At 53.5% G+C, this 19232-nt stretch overlaps 9 protein-coding genes across 9 annotated transcripts; 4 read left to right on the forward strand and 5 right to left on the reverse strand.

The window, feature by feature from the left end:
• Positions 1 to 824: 824 nt before the first annotated feature.
• On the reverse strand, positions 825 to 1331 carry C7974DRAFT_272375 (uncharacterized protein; the record flags this gene model as incomplete). Its single annotated transcript, XM_046137551.1, has 1 exon — positions 825 to 1331. A coding segment is annotated over one exon (507 nt), but the record flags the coding sequence as incomplete, so codon positions are not given.
• A 1979-nt stretch (positions 1332 to 3310) lies between these two features.
• C7974DRAFT_235412 (glycoside hydrolase) lies at positions 3311 to 4436 on the forward strand. The gene is made up of 3 exons (XM_046137439.1): positions 3311 to 3646; positions 3706 to 3945; positions 3997 to 4436. Exons 1-3 carry the CDS (start codon positions 3524 to 3526, stop codon positions 4330 to 4332), a joined length of 699 nt encoding a protein of 232 aa, XP_045994977.1. The 5' UTR covers positions 3311 to 3523; the 3' UTR covers positions 4333 to 4436.
• Positions 4250 to 6195, reverse strand: C7974DRAFT_399866 (SBF-like CPA transporter family-domain-containing protein). The gene has a single exon (XM_046142453.1). It carries the CDS (start codon positions 5836 to 5838, stop codon positions 4540 to 4542), a length of 1299 nt encoding a protein of 432 aa, XP_045994978.1. The 5' UTR covers positions 5839 to 6195; the 3' UTR covers positions 4250 to 4539.
• C7974DRAFT_435844 (uncharacterized protein) lies at positions 6185 to 7300 on the forward strand (the record flags this gene model as incomplete). The annotated part of the gene is made up of 2 exons (XM_046145091.1): positions 6185 to 6211; positions 6413 to 7300. The coding sequence occupies 2 exons, from the start codon at positions 6185 to 6187 to the stop codon at positions 7298 to 7300; spliced, it is 915 nt and encodes a 304-aa protein (XP_045994979.1).
• A 48-nt stretch (positions 7301 to 7348) lies between these two features.
• C7974DRAFT_235419 (uncharacterized protein) lies at positions 7349 to 8237 on the reverse strand. The gene has a single exon (XM_046137440.1). It carries the CDS (start codon positions 7925 to 7927, stop codon positions 7397 to 7399), a length of 531 nt encoding a protein of 176 aa, XP_045994980.1. The 5' UTR covers positions 7928 to 8237; the 3' UTR covers positions 7349 to 7396.
• A 620-nt stretch (positions 8238 to 8857) lies between these two features.
• On the reverse strand, positions 8858 to 10722 carry C7974DRAFT_235422 (uncharacterized protein). The gene is made up of 2 exons (XM_046137441.1): positions 10249 to 10722; positions 8858 to 10193 (listed from the first exon to the last, which is right to left on the reverse strand). The coding sequence occupies exons 1-2, from the start codon at positions 10530 to 10532 to the stop codon at positions 8978 to 8980; spliced, it is 1500 nt and encodes a 499-aa protein (XP_045994981.1). The 5' UTR covers positions 10533 to 10722; the 3' UTR covers positions 8858 to 8977.
• An 875-nt stretch (positions 10723 to 11597) lies between these two features.
• C7974DRAFT_458719 (uncharacterized protein) lies at positions 11598 to 13339 on the forward strand (the record flags this gene model as incomplete). Its single annotated transcript, XM_046146085.1, has 1 exon — positions 11598 to 13339. Exon 1 carries the CDS (start codon positions 11831 to 11833, stop codon positions 13337 to 13339), a length of 1509 nt encoding a protein of 502 aa, XP_045994982.1. The 5' UTR covers positions 11598 to 11830.
• A 344-nt stretch (positions 13340 to 13683) lies between these two features.
• On the reverse strand, positions 13684 to 14775 carry C7974DRAFT_316051 (histidine phosphatase superfamily; the record flags this gene model as incomplete). The annotated part of the gene is made up of 2 exons (XM_046138543.1): positions 13684 to 13865; positions 13914 to 14775. 2 exons carry the CDS (start codon positions 14773 to 14775, stop codon positions 13684 to 13686), a joined length of 1044 nt encoding a protein of 347 aa, XP_045994983.1.
• A 528-nt stretch (positions 14776 to 15303) lies between these two features.
• Positions 15304 to 16951, forward strand: C7974DRAFT_235437 (WD40-repeat-containing domain protein). The gene is made up of 2 exons (XM_046137442.1): positions 15304 to 15730; positions 15780 to 16951. The coding sequence occupies exons 1-2, from the start codon at positions 15396 to 15398 to the stop codon at positions 16720 to 16722; spliced, it is 1278 nt and encodes a 425-aa protein (XP_045994984.1). The 5' UTR covers positions 15304 to 15395; the 3' UTR covers positions 16723 to 16951.
• The last annotated feature ends 2281 nt before the right edge of the window (positions 16952 to 19232 follow it).

A 19232-nucleotide genomic window follows, 5' to 3' on the forward strand; every position in this document is an offset into this window, starting at 1 on the left:
ATATATTAAAAAAGTATTAGAGTATATTCTATCTTAAGGTAAGACTAATTACTACCTTATAGTAATAGATAGATAGTCTAGTTATATACTATTCTACTCTACCCTATATAGGCTAACTCTAGCCTAGTATAGTACTCTTAGTTCTATTTAGGGCTTTAGTCCTAGCAGCTACTAGTAGTATACTTAGCAAACTTTAATTTAAAATCTAGAAAGAGAAGAGTTTATAAAATTATAATACAAAATTCAACCTAGGGTAGATTAGGCTCTAGGCTAGCACTATTGCCTACATAAAGAACTGTATTAGGTATAGAGTAATAATTTATATGTAGATGCTACAGTTATTGCTACCACAGTGCCTTGTCCTACATTGCTACACCTGAGATGTCGGTATCAATATAGAGTCCAATCCAGTAACAATCTTTAGGCATCTTTTCGGGCAGACCAAAGTACAACAGACCGCTGACAGATTGCTTACGACCAGGACAAACACCCGCATATTGAAATCCCACCTTGGAAGTACACACGATCAAGTTGTCGCCAGAACACTTGATGTAGTCCTTGTTCTGACCAACAGCACGGTACTGGAGGAAGTCCCATTTGCCGCTCTGGTTGGGGGCTACACCAGCCATGCCTGTCTTAGGCGCAATCTGGACCAAGGAGCCGTCCTGGCCAAATTGAAAAATGGAAGTCTGAGCTTTATACTCAACTGGGTTGAGGGCAACAGCAGCACCCTCGCCAGGGGAGACGGCGAGCCAACGCTTATCCATAACGGTACCACTGCCATCAGTCTTGATGCGGAAGCCACGCTGAGTTGGTGTGCCCACATAACCGTTGCTACCAGCGATAACGACATGAAAGTTGCCGCGATATTGGCCATCATTGACATTAACTTCGGGAGAGATCTTGCTGCTCCACCACACGCACTTGATGTTCGAGACACTAGGAGGGTCCAAGCATGAGGGATCGTTGGGGTCTACCGACGGATCACGCTCGAAGTAGATATTGAAAGAGGTACATCCAGAGATGGCATTGCACTTGTCAGCACAAGTTTGCACATCATAGGTATCCATCAAGGTGAAGCCTTGGTAGCCAGGTGCATTTGGGGAGGCCTTGGTGTCAGTGAAGACAGCGTTGAACCCAAGTGGAGTTTTGGCAGAGGTAGCTTGTTGAGAGTAGTAGTTATCGGCAAGAAAAGCTTCGGCAGTGTCAACGGCTACTTGACGGGCGATACCGGCAGGCTGAGGGTAGCAAATATTGGAGGTGCGCTTGAGCCTTTGAGCTCCAGCTGTTGCTGTAGCAGGCGCAGCCAGAGTAGTTGCAGTGACAAGAGGGTCGCTTGGAGCCGTCTGATAGACAACAGGAGGCCCTGGATAGGTGAGCGTAGGGGCGGCGGCAACGATGGTGGCCATGATGGCAGCAGCCGTAAAGGTGTTGATGAGCATGATGATTGATGATAAGATTGTACACTGATTACTTGAGGTGTTCGATGTTCTTGTTGTTTCCTTCTACAGCACGGCAAGAGCAGCTTTTTATACACACTGTTCAAAGACATTGTCTAGCGATCCGTTCTAAATTTACACAATGAGTGCTCAAGAAGGAGACGAACCTGTGGTACGCAAACGCACAGACTCGGAGATGAATTCGCGAGGCCTTTCTCGTATAGATCGTGCATTCTCGGCTTCTGGTGATTGTGGAGTGACTTTCGTCAAAGACACGTTCCACCAGTCTACACTCAACCGCAACAACACGATTGGCTGCTCTACCGTACAGATTATATTGTTGATAACTGTTACCTTGTGGTCTATGTGCGCTTGAGGAATCTAGATGCTTAGTTGGAGTCGAAATGTTAGAGCCTAAGCGTCATCTCGACATCCAAGTAGGGTAATCCAGAGTGGTCAAGAGTTAAGCGAAACAATTGTCAGCAAGGTACCGATAGTTGCGAAGTACTGACAATACGACAGACATTATCGATTGGCGTCAATACGAATGAGACTAACATGGCGCCGCTGTCTTCGAGGTCGTAGTGTGAAATAGTTGGTTCGGTGTTTGTTCCGACAGGTTCATGGCGTTAAAAGCTTTGCAAACCAACCATGCAACCTTGGATCGCTGTGCCTGACTAGGTGTAACAATCGGGCCGAGATTCTGTGAAAGAGGGTAGGAAGGTGTTTGCGGACACAGAACGCCCTTGTACATCTGGCAGTACGTGAGGTACACAAGGTGAGCTCGGTGCAGTCTACAATGACCGTCCAAGGTCTCCAAACTTCGTTCCTGTGCGGGCGGCAGTCTATGCAGATGACTCCCTCTGACACTCGGGCTCTACCTTAGGTAAGTGAGTAAAGACACGAGATAATAGCATGCGGCGGTCGATTCCCCGGATCTTGGATCAGGGCCAGTACGGTACCTAACCATGGCTGAGCCTCGCAAACTCGGCCCGAGTGGCTCAGCTGTGGCTGTGGGATGCAATCGTACGACAAATATGGCCTGTTTCGGGCCCAAACGTTTGCCGAAAGAAGGACTAGACCACCCAGGTGAGCTGAGATACGGGTTTGTTCACCACACTTGTGCACGTGCGAACACATGGTAACGGAGCGATGCCGGAGCCCGATCCGGGAAATTGTATGATTTGAAGTGCACAGGGCTAAGGGAGCACATCCGGGGGAAATCGTTAATATTCATCGCTGAAATGTGGATAATCTGAACACAAGATGCAATACCAGAACCTTAACCTTTCATGTACCTATGCGAAATTGTTCTCATGACGTCATGGCTGACGCATGCAGGACCAACAGGAGATGCAATGTGCGCATTCACATCTACAACTTCAATGCTCACTGAATGCAAGCCAGGAATTTGTCAATTAGCAGTTCCACTGCCGTCTACCTCAGCTCCATTCCATGGGTAGGCAAAGATGCGGCAATTGCTCTCACCGTTAGCGTCACATACGGTATTCGCACTTTAATTCACCAGACGATGTTCCAGACGTTGGAGATCTTGGAAGGAAACAACAGCATCGTAGCCCACAGAGCAATGCACTTACAGGCAACCTTGAAATATGGCGTTTGGTCAAGTCACCAGATCGAAGCTTCCATATTGTGAGCAAATCTGCTCCCGAGATTCCTAGCGCAACAATCTACTCTGGGCCTGGCTATTGGACTCGCTTAGCCGGCAGAGGTCTCCTCTAGATTGTATTATATAGCAATGAGGCGAACAACACCATGCGGCTCACAGGATCCGGAATGCTTGGGGATAAGCTTGCCTCAAATACCCAATCATGCGTCACTATTTGTTGATTGGCGAGATTAAAGTAAGGATCTAACTTGTGCAAAACCCCTTGGGCTGAATCTTGCTTATTGCGAGCGGGTGATTGAGTGCCTTGACGGCCCTGATTTTGAGTCTGAAGGCCAACAAGTACAGACGGTAAGATGTAGGTATATAAGCTGGTAGGAATCTGCTCAAACTTGCTCATTGGCAAAGAGAGAAACATCAAACAAGCATCAGACAAGCACTATACTAGCTCCACATCATGAAGCTTTCTACACCCCTCATTGTTGCCGCCGCAGCATCCTCGGCCACGGCGCACACTATCTTTGTTTCTCTGAACAACGGCGCTGTTGGCGATGGCGTCCGCGTTCCCTCATACGATGGCGTACGTCCAATAACACAGTCTGATGCCAAACCCCAATGTCCTTACTGACACACATCTAGCCCATCACTGATGTGACATCCAACGACATTGTTTGCAACGGCGGTCCTAACCCAACGACCAAGACCAACACCGTCATCACTGTTCAAGCTGGGTCTCAGGCGACTCTCACATGGCGCCATACCTTAACCTCTGGACCTAGCGATGTTATCGATTCGAGCCACAAGGGTCCCGTCATGGCGTACTTGAAGAAAGTCTCAGACGCGAAAACTGACTCTGGTGTCGGCAATGGATGGTTCAAGGTACCCTGCATTCTCACGCAGGTCGTCCATGTTCAACTAACAGCATACCAGATTGCAGAAGACTCCTTCGACGGTACGAACTGGGGTGTCGACAGACTCATCGCCAATCAAGGCAAGCAGACCATCACAATTCCAGCGTGTATTGCGCCAGGTCAATATCTGCTGCGCGGCGAGTTGATCGCGTTGCATTCGGCAAGTAGCTACCCTGGCGCCCAGTTTTATATGGAGTGCGCGCAGATCAACGTCATTGCTGGCAGTGCAAGTAAGACGCCTTCGACCGTGAGCTTGCCTGGTGCATACAAGGGATCGGATCCGGGAATCACGTACAACCTGTACACCGGATCAAAGACTTACACTGTGCCTGGGCCGGCGGTATTCAAGTGCTGAGTATAGGTAACCTTGAAGGTTCCTGGAGAGGCGGCCGCGAGAGTGTGCATACAGCGGTACTGCACAGCTCGAGCAGAAGACGGATGCATTTCGAACAGGCTTCCCACTGTTCTCCGAGATTGACCAAGGAAGTGCTAGTTGATAGAGTAGAGCATACGGTATATTACACCATTTTACACTTACACTCGACGATATTGACTTCTTATATCAACATTTTGCCTCACCAGCTGGTGCGGCGTCACCCCTTTCAGCCTCTTCTCTCTCCTCTTCACTTCTGATCCAACGCCGAAACGCTATTGTCATCAGCCCTCCCATGCCAACCTGAAACGCCTGAAAGATGATTGCGGGGATCTGCATCTTGCTCTGTTCCAATGGGCTGATGTTAATGTACATGACACTCGTGAGTGGGACAACCATGGCCAGCGCCTTCGCCGGGCAGCAGTAGCAACACGCAATAACATCCTTCTTAGGAAGCCATACAATGCTAGCAGTGAAACATAACGCCGTCCAGAGAAAGTAAAGAGTCGCGCAGATGAAGACAATGAAAATGATGTTGCTCTTTTTGACGCTTTCGAAGGCTTTATTTTGGAAAGCCTGGTCGAATGTTTGCCACACCAACGTCAGCAAGGCCAGGCTCGAGAGCTTCGTGAGTTTCCAGTCAACGAAGACTTTCTTGCACGTCCGGCCGAAGAAGTACTGAACTGCCTGTCCAACGGCCATGGGTAGAAACAGTGACAGCCCCAGCTGCATGAACACGCGCCGGTAGATCTCACCGTACCCACTTCCCTTTTCAAGGACTTGAGAGTACCACGCACCGGAGCTGAGATACATCTGCACGATGACTGGGCTTAGGAAGGGGCACAAGAACTGCCCTATTACGCTTTGGACGACAGTCAGCGCGGTGTTACCATGCGCCTGGCGCGTCATGACGACGTTCGAAGACATGGTGGTTGGCGCAGAACCGACAAATAGAAATCCGATCAGCAGCCAGGGATCCATGAATTTAGGGTTCGTGGCGCATAGCGAAACCATGGCAAAAGTAGCTGCTGAGCAGACGAGGTAGCATTGTAATTGCACGAAGAAATGCAGCTTCCACCGCATGTAGTTCTCGATCAACAGCCTTGTTGGCAATGTGCAGCCGTTGATAAAGAATATGACAGATACGGAGAGGTAGGTTATGACGGTTCGCTTGATCTTTTGCTGAGAGGCGGGGACTTGGACCTGTGAGGAGACAAGTATGATGGCGCACATGGCAAGAAGAAACCATTGGTCTTTGAGAAACCACAGTATCCATTGGGTGATGGTCTTGCATGTTGACATGCTGGGGGCGGTCTTGCCTGGGTGTTGCTGTAGGTCCGATGCGACCTCGCATGACGAGGGGGATTGGTATTCCTGCTGTCCGTTCTGGAAGTCTTGCAGGTTCTCGGTTTCCTTTGTCGTAGTTTCGGCTTCTGGGTCGATATGGCGGATGCCATCCTGGGGCGGGCTCTCGGACTGGGCCGTCATTGCTGCTGCTACAAGTGAAGTCCGAACAGGCTGGCTGTGTGCTGGAGTCGGCGTGCTACAGCAGCTTCAGGAATCAGCATCATGAAGCAGTAGCACAGACGGCAATCAATTAGGTGCGGGTATATGACGGCTATAACGAAGAGTCACGATGCAGACCAGTCTGGCCGATCACGGGCCACGTCTGGACGGATAAGGGCAGTAATGACGCGGGCGGCTTCCGTGGGAGTGACGGTAGCGACGGATAAGCAGACAAGGCGGCAGGGCCTCCCGGCAAGCTTGCATGGGAGCGGGCCTACATGCTGACGATACAGTACTGTGGATCAAACAGCTCCAGTGAGATGGTGAGATGGATGGCTGTTGGAGACCAGAGAGTGTGCAACGCTGCAGGCTAGCAGCTCGTATTCTCCGCAGCGGGGCGCGTCTGCACAATGCCCACCTGCACACGACCAGCTCTCGTGATGCCCTCGACCACGTCCCTTCCCTTGCATAAGGCGCCCACTCGAGTCTGGCGCTGCCCGCTGCCCACGCCGTCTGCAAACACACTGCCGCCATGACCGTGCCCGCATCCTCCGAGTCGCCGCGCAAGCTGCTTTGGGCAGGCGTGTACCAGCAGCTGCTGCGCCACGCGCTGCCGGACTCGCGCTTCAACTGCGACTTCCTCAAGGTCACGCCCGACTTCCGCGGCTCGTCGGACGCGGTCGCGCGCGTCGCCCGCCTGCCGTGCTACCGGGACGCCGACACGATCCTCGTCACGAGCGATAGCAGCCTGGAGGGGCTCCGACACCGCGCGCTGAAGGACGGCAAGAAGCTTCTGGTTGGCACGTACCGCCTGCGACGGGGCTTTGTGCTGCTGGACCCCAAGCACATAGCCGACAGCAGGCTCGAGCTTGCAGCGTGTCTCGACGGCATGGAGAAGCCTGGGCTGGGTCGGCGACTGGACCTGGCACAGCTGAAAGAGGACGGGCACCGCATTTCCATGTGCGCGCTGGGCGGCCTGGTTTTCAACGAGCAGGGCGTCGTCGTGTGGGAGGGCGCTGCCTTGTTCGAGGTCCAGTGGGCACTGCTGCAGGATCTGAAAGTGCTCGACGCCGCGGCCCCGGTCGTTGCTGTTGCCCACGAGTGCCAGGTCGTCGACGAGGCACAGCACGGACTGCCTGCGATCAAAGCAGACAAGAACGGCGAGGTCCAGTGCGACTTCGTCGTTACGCCGGAGCGCACACTGGAGATCAAAGGCGCTACAAAGCCATCGCGTGGAGTCGACTTCACCAAAGTGGACCCAGAGGCGCTGGACAACATCCCACCGCTGCAGGAGCTCAAAGGAATCCGCATGATGGAACAGATCATGGCCAGTTCCGGCTTTGGCACCACAAATGATAAGGAAGAAGAACTCAAGACGCCGTCTGCAGAGGAGCAGATGGGCATTGATATCGTTGAGCGACTAATGAAAGGTCTAAAGAGCTAAGGTGCAAACAATGGTGCAAATGATATCCCAACGCCGACGCTATGCAGCAAACATATCCCACGTAAAATGCTCGCCATACAAAAGGAAAGCGCCGCATCACCTGACCGCCTCTCCGTTCACAGAGCAACTCAACCGCGTAACTTTTACTAGCCTCCCCCCAGCCAGGAGCACGCCCTTGTCTGTTATGTCGAAAGTGACGACATCTTCCATCCCCTCGACACGCGCCGAGCATGCAACCCTCCAATCGTCCTTCTCAACACTCCCTGGCAGCATCGACAGCGATTCGCCTGCCTTGACAGCTGAAATCTGCACGCCTTGGATGTGAAGTGGGTCGCGCTCTAGCGCCAGCATTTGGCCAACGATGACTGTGAGGTGTTGGCTTTGGTCGCTTGTAGGTGCCTGGAGTGTTGTTGTATAGTGTGTGTTTTGTGGGCCGACGATGCGGAGGTCTACGGATGCAAGGCCTGGCAATGAAGCGGCTGGTGTTGGTGCTGATGCTGCCAGAGCGAGGATGCTCGTGAGGGCCGCGAGATAGTATGAAAGCATCGTGTTGCAGCTGAAGATCTTAATCGCAGTTTTGGGAGTAATGAGAGCGTTGGTTCGGAGGACGTTTTGGATGCAATGCATAACCGTTCGAGATACTGGCCATCTTTATTTCTCGCTCTTCTGTCTGCGCCGCAAGATCCAGCATGAGGCATAGCAAGCTAGTGCTGCAGGTGGGTCTAGGTGCTATGTATATCAGCCTCATGTTGGCGCTCGGCTGGTTTCCTGATGGAGCGCTGCCGGGCGCCTCGAGCCGCCAATCACAACGGTGCCGCATCGAACTTCACCATTTCGACCTCCTTTCCGGCCGTGCGATGCGCGACTGAGCGCGGCAATGGACCCGCACAGTCGGCCATTGAGAGATCAACATGTTGATAGCAATAGAGAATGGAGCTATTCCTGGTCATCAAGCGCAAGCAGAAACAACCTCTGGCCCACTTAGCCGGAGAAGGCAGTGCAGCCGTCCAATTAAAGGTAGGTAGACGTCGCATAGTAGATCCATTGGGTGAAACGCATAGGTAGGAATGCAGCGGTCATGACTACAAGCAGTTGCGAAGCAACAACACAACATTATGAGATGCACAAGGAACTATCGCAACAATGCTTGCATAAACACCTTCCTCCTTGTCACCAATTCTAGTTGAAGGGTTATGAAGAATGAAAGTTGAATGGAAACACATGCGACGAAACTATTCTAGCATCCCATAAGGAAAGTGTGCGCCCTTCAACTTTTGTGTTCTGATTCGTCTTTAACAGGTTGTACTCCCCATCAGATCATGGCCAAAGATTCGCAACGTCCAACTGGGCAAAGTGCACCCTAATCATCATGTGCACTGTTCCAACTTCTGGTCGCCATACATATGTGCAGTATGTTGTAAGTAGTGTTGGCACTGCAGTGAGTGTGTAGTCCTACGAATCGTGCCTTCGTCTTCGGCTTAGAATATGAACGGCCTTGTCTCACTCGCTGTGCTCCGCAGACCCTTTGCTAAGCCTTGCGTACCTATGTTCTTATCGTGCTTAATGACGAGGTTCAGATTCGTGTATCAAGTCGGTGCTCATAGTATTGTCAATTTACGATTGTGAAACAACAAATTTCGACAAGATCCAAAAATCTAGTTAGCCCTTCCAAGATCCTCATGTTCCCTGCGATCCCGACATCTGCATCGCCAGCCTTGTCACAACCACATGACAGGCGATGCAATCTTTCCATCCATCTCCCATCAGTACATGTTGAGTCTGCAAAGGACACCATCTGCCAGCCACGTCTCCTGGAGTTGTGTTCACCGCCTCACCCTCAGCTGGGGCTTCAAGCCCCACGGCTTCGTATACGGTGGGTAAATCCAGAGATTGTTTCACTGTATCATCCGGCAGCTGCTCGATTGGATTCGACCATAGAGGTTCTGGACAACGGTCATGTATTACGACTGGCTCCAGCTCTTGCGCTGGGTCCGATCGTGGCTCTGGCTCTGGATCTGGCTTTGGATCTGGCACAGATTCTACGACCGCCTCGCTCATATCAGAGCCAGGGTCTCGCATTACACTCTCCTCAGCAATACTGTCATACGAGCTCATCTCGGAAACGTACGCTATAGGTTCAGAAGAAGGCGGACCGCTGACCGTGCTTAAGTCATCGTCGAGTACTAAACTCTTTACATCCAGCCCACTGCTCTCTTCAACGATCGACTCTTTGGTGGCAGGCTGCTCAGATTTAAGTTCCCCTCGCTCCAGAATACGATCACGCGCGCTTTGGTTCAGAGCATTGAGCTCATGGCGCAGCTCCTTCTCTGTGGCGATCATATGTGAAAGTCTAGTGTTGTAGAGATTCACGGTACATCGTGTTATAAACTTGACTAGTGCTGCGTCGGCAAGGTCGTGGAGAAAGGCGTCTTTCGTGAACACTGTGTGGTCGTTTTCAAACGCTTTCTTGGACTGCTGGTTTAGAAAGTCGTGAACCCAGCTATCTGAATGAAGGCGCGAGAAGTCGTCGTCGATGACATCGAGCAACTCGAAAATGTCCAGGTAGGAACCATACGATTGGATCTGGCCAATAGCGAGGCGTTGCAAGCCGGGCATGTTATGGTCGCTTGTCGCGATAAACACTAGAATTGCAGCTTTGAGTTTGATGCGCGCTCGACCTGTCCAGCACTCGTCATCGGGAACAGGCGTCTCGTACACCCCTTTGTACAGGTAGTGGACTAGAGTATGACCAGTCTGTACATCTACGTCTGGGAAACAAAATCGCTCTCTCGTACCAGAGTCCGTCCATGTAGGGGGTAAGAAATGTGGGAGCACAAGGTAAGCGGTTTCACTTGGACCAAAGTGTAGTGTTACAGGGGCTTCAGCGTAGGGACTGTAGGGGCGCATTAGACCTGTCCAGTATCCTGAACTATTTCTGAGATACTCACGAAGTCCACGGCTTTTGTGGCGATTCTTCTGGGCCGAGATCCGTTTCTACAGTCGTTTCTCTCTCGCCCTCCAGCTCACTGTGGAATACGGGTGGCGGCAATGGCGGCTCTGAAATCGGCGCAGTATTGTCGTTCAGTCCCGCAACTGTTCTCCTGTAGATCCACTGCTCACTTTCGAGAACACTAGGTGAGGGTGGAAGTGGAGATGGCGGTGGCTCTGAGGGAGGCCCTACCGCAGAGGCGCGCTTCTTCGCTAGCCTCTCCTCCTTTGTCAGTTTCTTCATGGTGGATACCAATCGCAAGAAACGATTGTTCTAGTAAAGAGATAATAGAAGCGTTCCACCGCCAACAAGATGAAAAGTATATGGAACCCCCGGTCTGCGACACGACAACACATTTATATGCACCCACCACCGAATGACTTACCCCGCCATCCCAAGCCAGTCAGCATCAAGCACGTTGCATGCATAATGCCAGCAAACTGGTACATATCTAAAATGCATGTATCTAGTAACAAGACCTGTAACAGAATTCTATACTGCTTTAGAGAAGAACATGTTGGGGATGGTAGTGGTTCCTGGAGGAACCTACCTAGCCGCGCGGCTATCTATTCCTGCGCACTGTCAGCATGGTCATGTACAGCCCAATGGAAGATACTCAAGAGAAGCTCTTGGATTTGGATGATTATGTACCTAGAACTGATTGAGAGCTGAGGGGAGGACATTCCGCTGTCATGACGTGGCCAGGCGTGGGAGGCTACAGCCTTGCCGTTTTGTTATCAGATGGTATACAATCTGCATGAAATAGCCGAAGACATATCAGAATTGAGATTAATGCTTGAACATAAAGTATCTGACTTACTTACCGGCTTATCATACATAAGCACCCCGTTCCTTTACGCCTAGACGCAATCTCGCTGACAGGGAAGCAGCAAGTATGGAATACGTAGCGGTAACGTGTGGGCGGAAGTACAGGAAGTCAGTGATACCTTGAGAAGTAATCTTTGATTGAGACTGAGCTCGTCGAACTTGTGTCTTCGGGTGTCCGTTCGCCGCGTTGCGTGCAAGACTGTCGGAGCTTGCAGGCCCAGTCCGTGTATTCCCTGTGAAATGCACAACATCTTCGTGTCCTAAGTCCAAATGACCAAGCAAATTTTGATCTTGCGGGGAAAAAATACAGTGAAACATGGGAGCACTTCACAAGAACATGTCGCCGGTGGACAAAGTCGTCGGATTGTGGAGAGTAACGGAGGAGGTGCCTATTATTTCCGTTCGGGAACTAGCTTGTTTTCCCCAGCTTCTCCACATTTTGTTGGTCCCCGCACAATTCCTGCGAGAACCAACTGCCGTCATGATCATACCGCTGTCACTAGTGCCAGTTGCCTGTAAAGGGCTCCGCATCATCCCATCATGGTAATTTATCCACCACGCAGATTTTTAGTGGTGCAGATCAACAATGTTAGAAAAGCCGATAACAGGTCGTACATAGTGACCACATTTCTTGCTGTGAAAGACCATGGTCCTCGCAGTAACCAACTAAAATCAAATTAGATCATTGCTAGAAAGATATATATCCTTCAACGATGTATCTGCGCCAGGTTCTGCTGAATGGACTGCTGACCAGCAGTCTGCCCGGCGTGCTGAGCCATGCTGTCGGCAAGATTCGCACCGTCGTCACTACGGACATGGAGTCTGATGATCTGGCCTCGTTGGTGCGATACATATTGTATGCCAACGATCTCGAGAACCAGGGTCTTATCTACACGTCTAGTAAATTCCACTGGGAGGGCGATGGCGAAAACACACCCTTCTTCCTCCCGGATCGCGAGTACAACACCTCGCAGACATCCTGGCGCCCCACCGGTACGACCACAATCGAGGACTATTTGCTAAAGGCATACGCGGAGGTGTACCCAAATCTGCGTGTCCACGATCCGACGTATCCGACACCAGAGCATCTCCTTTCGATCACGGCGATTGGCAACGTCGACTTTGATGGCGAAATGGCCAAGAACACAGCCGGCTCGGATCTCATCAAGAGTCTCATCCTGGACAAGGATCCACGCACCCTGTACCTGCAGGCCTGGGGCGGCACCAACACGATCGCGCGCGCGCTGAAGTCGCTGGAAGATACACACTCGGCCTCGTTGCAGTGGAACACCACAAAGGCTGCCATCTCGCGTAAAGTCGTCATCCTCGCTAGTGGCTTTCAGGACAACACGTACATGGAGTATATTGCCCCACGCTGGCCCGTGCTGCGCGTCGAAGAGCTGTCCGCCGCGTACGACACCTGGGGGTTCAACTGCAACCGCGGCAGCGGCAATGTTCGCGGGCTTCCCGATAACAACATTTTCTACCAGGGTTCCTGGATCAAGCCCAATATTCAAACCGGACCGCTGGGGTCACTGTACCGCTCGTGGCTTGACGGACAAAGCACTATTGGCGGCGGCGACCAGCTCGACGTCTTTGGCGACCCAGAAAAGGCGCCAGAGGGTTGGTGCAAGCCAATGTCCAAATACGACTTCCTTTCTGAGGGCGACAACGTGGTGTTCAACCCTCTCCTTTCCACGGGCTTACAGGCTCCGAGCGACGCGAACCTTGGCAGCTGGGGCGGGCGACGGAAACAGAATAGCACAGTACCAAACCTGTGGGTGCTGATCGACAAGGAGACTGGGAGAAACGGAAGCCTGACCAAAGGTTGGACCACAGATCGCTGGGTAGAGGCGGCGCAAAACGACTTCGCGGCGCGTATACAGTGGACACTGGCGCCAGCGTACAAGGATGGAAATCACGCGCCTACCATTAAGATCGTGGGAAAGAAGATGATGAATGCGCGTGCGGGGTCGGATGTTAAGCTGTCTGCGAGAGTCAGCGATCCGGATGGCGACCGGGTAGCTGTGTCATGGTGGCAGTACCGCGAGGAGGGTACATATCCAGGAATCGTGAGTGTCATAGGATGCAACAGTGGTGCGATCGTTAAAGTGCCGCGGGATGCGGAAAAGGGGCAAACGATATCGATTATCGCGCAGGCAACGGACGATGACAAGTTCCCGTTGACAAGGTATGCTCGTGTCTCTGTTGTGGTGGTATAGATATGTGAACCTTGATATTCACAACAGTAAGCTAGTAGCTTGTTCTGCAGGAATCTGTTAGCTCACAAGTAATGCTGAAAGATCGCACATCTGACTACAACAATGTCATATCATTCGTCGGTGTACGACGTGACAAAGACCGATAGAGACGGTGGCAGGCGTCGATGAGAAATAGCAAGGGGCGCTCGTGATGAAATAAACCAACAAGATCGAAAACAACCTGTGCAAGCCAGATCAACGTCAAAGTACGAGCATGACTTAATCGTCTTAGGGCCAAGAGTCTGATCTAGAATGGCGGCCCTGCCAAATGTACATTACATTATATATTAGACTAAAACGTGTCTTCAAAGACAGCACGAGCAATCGTTACAGCTCGAATCGCGGATTGTGGGTGGCGCAGTGCACGTTGCCTGCGAGTTCCAAGGCACAGTGGTAGTGGCCGGCGCGTCGCCAGTGGGCGTCGTCTGTTTGACCAAAACTGGGATAGCAGCACCAGTCGCAAGCCTGAAGACGCGGTGGCCAAGTACTGTCATTGTGTCAGTGATGAATGTTTTCGCGGCTCCAGGATACACACCTCGCAGCAAACTGCCGATAGCGCCAGAGTGCGCGGTAATGGAGATGTATGTGGCGTCATCACTGCTAAAGATATCGTCCAAGACAGCCTTGGAGCGAATATCCTGCGCGGCCGAAGGCTCGGCTGTGAGTTCCTTCCAGTAGGGGTCGTGCTCGGCAAAACCCTGTTCGAACTCGAAGCTGGGGAAGTTTTGGTGGATGTACGACTTGCTGCTGCGGCGGTCGCAGGTATGCGCACTAATACCTTCGCGCAGAAACTCCTTTACAACAGGCACAAATGGCGACTTCTTAGGCAGCGCCAGGTCAGTGAAAGTAATTTTGGCGGTGTCTAGACAGCGATAGAGTGGGCTGGTGTAGTACGAGTCCGGAGGAGTGATTTTTTCATCGTTGATCAGGTGCTGCCAAAAGGCATTGACATCCTGAGCCTGCTTGATGCCGCTCTGAGTGAGCTTTGCATCCGCCCAGGTGACGGTACCATTGCCGTCAAGCTCGGACCAGTAGCAGTTCCAGGCTGGAGTGCCAAAGAAGGACTCAGCGGCGTTGTGGAAGCCTTCACCGTGACGACCGAGGAACAGCAGTGAGTAGCGGGTCTTTTTCTCCTTATTCAGGTACTTGATGTACTTGTTCAGACGCTGCCATTGTGTAGCATACTTGCTGTCGGGGGTCTTGGGGTCGCTGGGGTATGTGCGGTTGATGAGGCCGAAGTTGGACTTGATGAAGTCGAAAGTGCTGGGATCGGTGCTAGTTTCGTCTTGCTGGAAGATGCCCGTGACAACTTCGTACTTGATCTGCTTCTTGGGCGAGGCAGCGTCGACCCAGGAAGCGGCGACCAACAGACCGTAGAGGAGCGATGACGCGAGCATGTCGATGAGTGTGGTGTTGTACAAGGGGAATGACGAGGTCAACAGCTGGAGTTCCATGGCTGCTCTTATGGTTCTTATGGTCATGCGCGATTCCAAGACTGTTCCTTCGTCTGTCCAGGCGTCGGCGAATAGTTGGAGTGCGAGGTTGCAGGCGAGGCTGACAGCCAATCACTGGAGAACGTGATCCGGGCGAACTGCCCTTCGGAGCAACGTCGCACCCACATGGCGGCGGTCTTGCAGGAACATCGCTGGTCAAGATATGGGTGATGATGGCGGAGGAGATTTGGCGAAGACGGGCAGGAGCGTGGGCGAGGGGGGGGGGATGTGATTGGGAGGGCGTGTTTCGATTCGATGTATGCACGTGACCAATCAAGTGCGCAAATAGTGGTCGATGTCAACCGCTAGTACGTGGTAGATGGGGAACACAACCTCCTGACGAAGGAACAGGCAGGACAAGCAGCATAAGCAGCACAAGACTCGCGCGCTGCATTGGCAGGGCGTGTTTCGATTCGATGCGTGCACGTGACTGGTGGAGGCTGGCCCGGCTAGACCTGCCGTGGGCGAGCGGTCCACACAAAAGTTCCCTCGCTCGTCTACCTGGGCACTGCACCACCGCCGCCATGTTTGAGAACGTGTGCGCCATCCCGCTCGACTACGACGTCTTCGCGCAGGCGATCCACCCGCGCGAGCCGATTGTCGCGGTCGGGCTTGCGTCGGGCCATGTGCAGACGTTCCGGCTGCCCGGCGGCGACGACAGCGACAGCGGCGCGTTGGAGAGCGGCTTCGGGCACATTGACACGGTGTGGAAGACGCGGCGGCACAAGGGCAGCTGCCGCACGCTGGGCTTCAGCGTCGACGGGCTGCAGCTGTACTCGGCCGGCACCGACGCCATCGTCAAGGCGGCCGACGCGACGACGGGCCAGGTCGCCGCCAAAATCGCCGTCCCCCTCGACGCGTACGCCCCCGCCCGCCCGCCTCCCCTCTGCGCGTGCTGACCCCCGCAGCGCCGCCGGCGGCATCGACGCGCCCACGCTGGTGCACGCCCTCTCGCCGCAGACCCTGATCCTCGCCACCGACTCGTCCGCGCTGCACCTCTACGACCTGCGCGCCCTCGGCCCTGGCCCCGCGCCGCGCCCGCAGGCGACGCACCGCCCGCACGACGACTACATCTCATCGCTGACCCCGCTGCCGCCGTCCGAGGCCAGCACCAGCGGCTTCAGCAAGCAGTGGGTCACCACGGGCGGCAGCACCCTGGCCGTGACCGACCTGCGCCGCGGCGTCATGGTGCGCTCCGAGGACCAGGAGGAGGAGCTGCTGAGCTCCGTCATCGTGTCCGGCCTGTCCAAGAAGGGCTCCAACGTCGGCGAGAAGGTGCTGGTCGGCAGTGGCAACGGCGTGCTCACCCTGTGGGAGCGCGGCGTGTGGGACGACCAGGACGAGCGCATCACCGTCGACCGCTCCAAGGGCGGCGGCGAGAGCCTCGACGCCCTGGCCCTGCTGCCCGCCGGCGTGGGGCCGGGCGGCAAGATTGTCGCCGTGGGCCTGGGCAACGGCGACTTGCGCTTCGTCAAGATCGGCCAGAACAGAGTCGTCGCCGAGCTGAAGCACGACGAGCTGGCCCAGGAGGGCGTGATTGGCCTGGGCTTCGACGTCACGGGCCGCATGATCAGCGGCGGAGGGCGCACTGTCAAGGTCTGGGGTGAGAAGGGCGCCATGGGCCGTGCAGACGAGCAGGACGATGACGACGAAGACGAAGACGCAGACGAAGACGAGCCTCTCGCCGAGGCAGCCGCAAAGCGAGACCACGAGACCGATTCGGATGCCGGCAGCGACGACGCCGACTCCAGCAGCGACGAGGAGCAGCAGAGCAGGCGCAAGAAGCGCAAGCGCAACAAAGGCAGGCAGCAGAAGGGTCACGGCATCCTGAAGTTCACGGGTCTGGATTGAGATGAAACGCTGCACGATCCATAGACCTCGGCAGCGTTTTGCAGACTTTGAAAGCGTATGTATTGCAGAGTATTGGCGTCCACACGCAGTATAGGCGCAATCTCGCACACCTAAAACATAGATAACGATACCCACTCCCTACCATGATTTCTCTCGAATTCCGTCGATCGCTGCCCTTGCCACTGCTTGCCGAACCCGTACATGGCGCGCTGATGCGGGGACCATGTCACCGTTGCCTGTCACCGTTGCCATCGGTAGCAGGAGATCACGGCTGCCGTTTTCTGTTTGTTCACCGTGGCTGCGCCATCACGCAAGCCAGCGGGGGCCCCGCGGCACCCTCTGCGCGGAGTAACGGACATGGTTAGGGGTGGCGGTAGAACGGAGAAACACTCACGCATAAGATCGTCAACTCTGCCTTCGCTGCTCGCACACGGCAACGAACGGCTAGCAGCCGGTTTATGAAAGTCAGGTTCCGAAGATGCAACACATGTCCATGTCAGGTCGCCTCTCGGCAGTTGGCGCTGGATACTGACAACGGTCGGCGTGATGGAGCCGATGCTCGGCTCGTGCAGCACGGTGTGAGAACAGCCTGTAAAAACGTGTATAACAGGTGGGATATGAATGGCAGGTGGGATGCGATTGGCAGGTGGAATGTGATTGACAGGCGGGATATGTATAGCGGAGGGTTTGGACAGCAGGGAGATACAAATGGCAGGCTAGAGGGCTGCATGTGATACGCACAAGGATTCGGCAGCTTGCGGAGACCAGGTGCGCATGAGCCTTTTTCAATATGTAATCCTGTCAATCATTGATGGGCTCCTCAAGCAACATACACCTATTTGGGCGATGTCACGCTCGAGAGGGGAACCTTCGTGTTGAGTACTGTACCATCAACGATTGTCCCGACGGAACGGTCACTTGACGGACGGGACACAATATCCTGTATCGAGAAACACTTAGCTGACAAGGAACGTTCTGCAGGTGGTTGAGTATGAGGTTGAAAGCAGCAGCAGACATATCCTCTCTCTCTCGACTGTACTGTATACACAGGTATGAGTAATTGCTGGCTATACCATATCATGGGGAACTCATCCTATTGGCTGCGTGTATTGTTACAGGGCTTGAGGCGGATGTCGTCGATTTGTGTGGAGGCCTCCAGACGCCGCGGCCTCAAGACTTTCCTGCCAAGCAGGAAACCTGCATCATCGAAACAGTATCCATCGTGTATAGCTAATACGCGAATGTGTGATGGGAAACGGCAAGTACTCGACGTGGCTTGATCTCACCTCGTATACTGAAACACGCAACGGTCGGAAACATATCATCGTGCATAGCAGCGTTCGGGACCGCCACAGTGCCGAGCATCTGGCGTTCAAAGTGAGGGGTAGATCCAGCTTGCTTGGGTCATCACCATAGCAGTGATGAGTCGTGATGCATCCAAGTCCCAGAACATCAGATGCGCTCATCCTTGCATGGATCTGTACATGCGTTCTGCTGATGAGAACAAAGCTAATGAGCGTTTTGCTACAAGAAGCCAAAGTTTACGAAGAGCATGTCCGCGCTTGCTGCAGACTTGTCCTCCCCTGGCGGAGAGAGCTCCGATTCCCAGCATTTTGTTGGTGGCGGGACGGCATCAACCGCAGGATCGCTCTGCATGCATGCAACATCAACTCTGCTGCGTGAGCCAAGTACTAGAACAAGGTAGGTGTCGGGATATGAGCGCATATGCACGTCTGTGGCACCGAGGCGCGATGGCGAGAAGCAGGGTGCAGGACGCGTTTGAAGCGCATGCCTACCTGATGTACCGTGGTCAACCACCATGGCCCAAGTGGCCGGTCGATCTTGGGTGCGCATCGATTTCGACAGAACTGGCTGCACGGTACGAAATCTCACTCAGAGCACTGATTGCGTTTTGCTCCGCCAAAATGATCGAGTCCATCGTCATTCATACTGCAAGGTTTTGCAAGCACTTGGCCGAGAGGACAGAGCTCTACCCTTCTGGTCGTGGTCATCTGGAGGAGCTTCAAGATTCAGCTTCGCACTCTGATGGACCGAGCATGACGTTCCGCGGTTCGGTCTGCAAGGCTATGACGTTGAGCAAGTACCTACGAAACTGCCGTAGGGTGAAACACGAGCCACGAAACATGGCCTAGCTTACACAAACTTCGGAGGACCAAGGTGTAGCGTCCCGCGCACTGGGCCAGCCTTAAGAAAAGCCATGTTATGGAAGCAGGACCAGTGCCTCATGAGGTGGGGAAATGCCAGTGGTTCACAAATCGCAGGCCTTCTGAGCTCGCGATCAGGCTGGGCACGTTGGCCTAATCAAGATTCGTATACCAAGTGCATTTTGGCTGCGATAATCGAATTGAAGGTGCAGGTGTTGTGGTCCAGCGTTTTATGCGCTGTGTCCCTCAATGTCAATGTTTGGTCGCTGCCTTGACGGTAAAGGCGCGCTGAATGCGAGCAGCTATCAAGAACTGAGCAGTCTGCAAGATGGAAAATTGATCGCT

Source organism: Boeremia exigua, assembly GCF_020726555.1.
Source record: "Boeremia exigua strain MPI-SDFR-AT-0100 chromosome Unknown C7974scaffold_9, whole genome shotgun sequence".
Classification (NCBI taxonomy): Eukaryota; Fungi; Ascomycota; class Dothideomycetes; order Pleosporales; family Didymellaceae; genus Boeremia; species Boeremia exigua.